Raw genomic sequence first — 5430 nt, 5'->3', positions numbered from 1 at the left:
CAACACGACAATCCTTCCCGAATAGTGAAAAATTACATACAATTGACTTGAGTAAGGAAGCTTTTTCTAAAACGAAAATTCCTCCCAACAGCTTAACAAATAAAGTTCGAAATACTTTAACAAGGTTGGTCGGATCATGAAAAAGGAATTACTCTAAGTACTGCAACTCATCAAAGGCTAATCGTATTAAAAAAACAAAAGCGCAAAAACAAATATACGTTTAGTCTAAATTCAAATTATTAAATGTTTAAAGTATTCAATTACAAAAACAAAAGCGCAAAATAAAGAAAGACATACATTCAGTCATGATTTAACTTTTCAAAAGTTAAGAATTCAATTTTACAATGATAAAAAGATAAACAGGCATGTGGTCGATCGAAATTCAATTTAAAGACTTGAGGAAATAAAAAACTAATTATATTATAACGCAAAAGGTAGAACCCACACCTAGGGTCCAAAGGTTGCAAAAAAATGAAAAACAATGTTAAAAAGGCAAAAAAACCTCTTCAACTTTCTCGTCCTCGTCCTCTTCCCCGTCGACCCCGTCCACCAACACCAGTTGCTTGTTGACAACATCTTTCGAGTTGTCGTAACGGTTATCCTCAATCAGGGTGTCGTGAAAAAAGGTCACTTGTCGGGATACCTTGGTTGAAGCCTTCTTTACTAATACGAATAAGAAATGATTGGTAATGAGCCAATTCTTCTTGCACCGCCTTCTTCTCGACCGTCAACTTCTCCTGAGCATAAGTCATCTCAGTACGACTCTGCTCTAGCTCCTTTACTTCAGTTTGAAGGGAGGCAGTTTGGGACCAGACGTTGTCAAACTTAGTCTTGACTTGGTGGGATTCTTCTTCAAAAGTACCCTTGGCTTCTAAAGCCTCTTTTACAGAAATAACCAACTTTTAGGTGGCAGCGATGAAGTTCTTTTGGATCTCAATCCCGATCACCGGGAGATCACCAAAGAATGGCTCATCATCTCAACGATGGTTTCCTCTTCAGTGGAGGTAAGTGCAACTTGCACACAGGGCAATTTGAAGGTTCTCCCCCTAGAGCGTGGAAGAATCCAAGCCGATCTCTTGTGAAGATTGGGGGGCGGTCTTGTGAGGAAACCGTTCGGTCCTTCCTCTTTTCTCATGCTTCCAAGGGCGCCCCTCGACGTTAGAGGGAGGCACCAAGTCAATGATAAGGGTGGACGAACCTCCACCGACTAGCTGCAACGAGCCCCTCTCTTAGTTGGCTGCTTGCCAACGAAGTTGCTTCATCATATCTACCACTTCGGCTTCGGGGTCAGATTGAGCCATTATGCCTACAAACATAAAATTAAGCACGATCAACAAACTTAGGAAACTAAAAGTAGTTTAAATTCTACATACTAGAAAAAATCTACTCAACAGGTGGACGACTGTTATACAATAAGTATCCTATGAGAGGGAGTCTATTTTGAAGTTGATCAAACACGTAAAAAATTTCATTATCTTACGAAGTTATAGTAGACCTCGGCCTAGATTTTAACTGAAACTACTTTAAACTGTTCAAACTAATCGCTACTTACAATGCTTTTAACGGTAATAAAACTTGAGATGGGTGGCGTTCCAAGTGCGAGGAATCGTCCCTCCTTCCAGCGTCTCCAGGCGGTAGGCGCCGTTCCCGAGTGCTTCGGTTATTTTAAACGGTCCTGTCCACTTGGGCGACAATTTGTTCTGCATCTCGTACTGGTGGGCCTTCCTCATCACTAGGTCGCCATCTCTGAATTGCCTTGGTCTCATTCTGGAGTTGTACTTGCGTTCAACTCTTCTCTTTACTGCTTCAGCCTCCACCCTTGCTTCCTCCCTGACCTCATCCAGCAAATCCAAGTTCATTCTCCTTTCTGCGTTTGAGTCTTCCGCCACGAAGTTCTGGAATCTCGGCGAGCTTTCCTGGGTTTCAACTGGGATCATCGCATCGCACCCATACACCAAGCTAAACGGGGTTTCATGGGTTCCCGATTGCTCAGTGGTATGGTATGCCCACACTATACGGGGAACCTCTTCCGCCCAAGACCCCTTTGCCTTCTCCAACCTCCTCTTCAATCCTCTCAACAACACCCGATTAGCTGACTCTACTTGCCCATTCGTTTGTGGGTGCTCCACAGAAGCAAACACCTGTTGCGTTCCAATATCCTCGCACAGCTTCTTCAACAAGTGACTTGCAAACTACGTCCCATTATCTGATACCAAACGCTTGGGCACACCAAAACGACATACAATATTCTTCCACACGAAACTCTGAATCTTGTGCGCGGTGATCTGGGCTACTGGTTCTGCTTCAATCCACTTCGTGAAATCTCGATTGCCACAACCAAATACTTCATTTGCCTGATCGCCAACGGAAAAGGTCCCAGAATATCGATTCCCCACGTATGGAACGGCCAGGGGCTGTAGATTGACTTTAGCTCTTCTGTGGGGGCCTTGTGCCAATCGACGTGTTGCTGGCATTGCTTGCAACGCTGAGCGTATCTTTTGCAATCTTCCCTCATAGTTGGCCAATAATAATCTGCACGGAGAGTTCTTGTTGCCATAGCTCGACCTCCGATGTGACTCCCACAAATCCCCTCATGGAGCTCAGCCATAATTCTCATGCACTTTTCTCCATGTATACATACTAAAAGGGGATGTGTAAACCCGAACCTGTACAACTCGCCATCGATTAGGGTGAACTTGCTGGAGTTCTTCTTTACCTTTCTGGCTTCCGTCGGATCTACTGGGAGAACGCTATCTGCCATGTAGCGTTGGTATGGCGTTATCCATGTATCTGGTTCATGGATAGCACAAATTTGCGTCATCTTTGTCTCTCCTACTGGGTGCTCAAAGTAGATCTGGTATGGCTTTAACTCTCGGCGTCCTCAAAGTCTCGGTAGTTAAAGGTCTATGACTCCTCGCCATTCCTCCCATTGACTTGCAAACTTGAAGAACCTGGTGGTCCGCTACGAATGCTCGAGGTGTCTTCAGAGTTTCTTGTATTACGGTCCTCTGCCTGCCCCCCTTGCCCGAACTGGCGAGCTTGGCTAGCAAGTCAGTTCGGGCATTCTGCTCCCTTGGCACGTGCACCACTTCGAACAAAACAAAGGACCTCCTTAACTCCTGCACATACTCCAGGTAAGCCGCCATCTGCGGATCCTTGGCCTGAAACTCGTCGGTCACCTGCCCAGTGATCAACAAAGAATCACTCTTGGCCATCAGCACCTTTGCCCCCATCTCCTTCGCCAGCAAAATACCGGCGATCAATGCCTCATACTCCGCTTGATTATTGTTGGCTTTGAAGGCAAACCTCAGAGATTGTTCTATCAACACACCGTTGGGCCCTTCCAGAATAACTCCAGCCCCGCTACCCAACTGGTTGGACGACCCATCCACCGAGAGTACCCAGCGATAGCTCGACCACAAAGTCAGCGAAGACTTGCCCCTTGATCGGTCCTCGGGGCTCATACCTGACGTCGAATTCTGACAACTCCACCGCCCATTTTACCATCCTCCCAGCTACATTTGGTTTCTTTAGAACCTTCTGGATGGGTAAGTCAGTCATTACCAACACTATAAAGCTCTGGAAGTAATGGTGCAGCCTTCTCGCCGAAAACACAACCGCCAGCGCTGCTTTCTCCAAGGCCTGATATCTCACTTCTGGTCCCTGCAACACCTTCCTAACAAAATAGATAGGTTTCTGGACTTGATCTTGATCCTGGACGAGCACTGCGCTCAGCTCCTTCTCAGTTACGGCAAAATATAACCTGAGGGGCGTTCCCACTTGAGGTTTGCACAGAACCGGCGGGCTCGCTAAGTACTCCTTGAGCTTCACAAAAGCCTCTTCACACTCCTTCGTCTAGACAAACCTATTATTCCTCTTCAAGCACTGGAAGTACGGGTGGCCCCTTTCTCCACTAGCAGATACGAAACGCGACAGTGCGGCCATCCGACCTGTAAGCTGCTGCACCTCCTTAACAGTAGCAGGGCTCCTTATCGCCAAAATGGCAGCACACTTATTAGGATTTGCTTCAATTCCTCTTTAAGTCAAGAGAAACCCTAAAAACTTTCCCGCCTCCACGCCGAAAATGCACTTCTCGGGGTTTAGCTTCAGCTTGTATTTGGCTATCATAACGAACAGCTCTTCTAAGTCAGAAACATGCTGGCCTTTCTCCAGGGACATCACGACCATATCATCAACATAAACTTGCACGTTCCTCCCAAGAATTGGCTCAAGCACCTTATCCATCAGCCTCTGGTACGTGGCTCCCGCATTCTTCAGCCCAAAGGGCATCACCTTGTAGCAATAGCACGATCTCTCCATCATGAAGGCAGTCTTTTCTTCATCCACGGGGTGCATCTTAATTTGATTGTACCCTGAGAAGGCGTCCAAGAAAGTTAACAACTTGCACCCTGCTGCACTGTCCACCAGGGCATCTATATTCGGCAAAGGATAGGAATCCTTTGGACAGACTTTGTTCAGATCTCCGAGTCCAATAAAAAGGAAATTTTGGTTTTTCCTTGACATCATAAGAATAAGGTTTACTGTTGGCTTTACAAAGAGTTAAAGTATCTACCTTTGAAATTTTTATATGAAGAGGTAAATGAGGCAAAAAGAATACTACCTGGGTGACTTGATAAGGAAAGTCAACCCACGGGATGATCCGGACTAGAGTTATTATAAAAAGAAAGGATTGAAGGGATGACCTCAACCAGAACAAATCATAAATAAGTCTAAAGGCTTGTAAGGCTGCCCAAGAGTTAAGATACAGCTGGGTCGAGGCTACGTTGTGAATCTTAAAGACCCCCACTATGAATTCATCGAAAGGAAGGGTGATATGAAGGTCAATAAAAAGACAAGTATAAACATAAAAAAGTCTTGTAGACCATTTTTCGACCATGACAGGCACGTTCAGAAGGACTGCAACCATCGGCTGCAACCACATCTTGCAATGAGTCAGGTTTTAACATAGTAACCCTAGTCATAAATTCATCAAAAATAGAAGAAATCTGAAGTTGGGTAATCTGGTGATATGATTCCAATAACATGATAGAGATATAATATGGACATGTTATGGATTCAACAAGAGTTGGAATATGATTAGGCACTTTCTAAGAATTGGATCAATGTTCTTATCATTCAAGAACTCACCAAATCACAAGTAACCAAGCCAAACTCACTTAGAAACCCATAATATGGCATATGAACCGATTAAAACACAAAAGAACACAAATGAGCCGATTAAAACACAAGGAAACTCAAATAAAAACACAAGAACAGCAAACTAAGAAGAACTACCGAATAGAATCACAAAACAAGCAAGTTCTACCGATTGAAATGGATAGAAACATCAAAGACATGTTTTAAGATTTGTTTTGGAGTGAAAATGGATGAAGAAGATGAAACGAAATAGGAAACTTATGTGGTTGGAGT

The 5430-nt window shown here is 44.4% G+C and overlaps 1 protein-coding gene across 1 annotated transcript; it reads right to left on the bottom strand.

Moving 5' to 3' along the window:
• Nucleotides 1–2290: 2290 nt before the first annotated feature.
• On the bottom strand, nt 2291–2821 carry LOC137839344 (uncharacterized). The gene has a single exon (XM_068648463.1). The coding sequence runs from the start codon at nt 2819–2821 to the stop codon at nt 2291–2293; it is 531 nt and encodes a 176-aa protein (XP_068504564.1).
• Nucleotides 2822–5430: the final 2609 nt, after the last annotated feature.

The sequence above is a fragment of the Phaseolus vulgaris genome, chromosome 3 (assembly GCF_000499845.2).
Source record: "Phaseolus vulgaris cultivar G19833 chromosome 3, P. vulgaris v2.0, whole genome shotgun sequence".
In the NCBI taxonomy this organism is placed as follows: Eukaryota; Viridiplantae; Streptophyta; class Magnoliopsida; order Fabales; family Fabaceae; genus Phaseolus; species Phaseolus vulgaris.
Note: the sequence above shows the minus strand (reverse complement) of the source record. Positions and strands in the feature narration are given on the sequence as shown.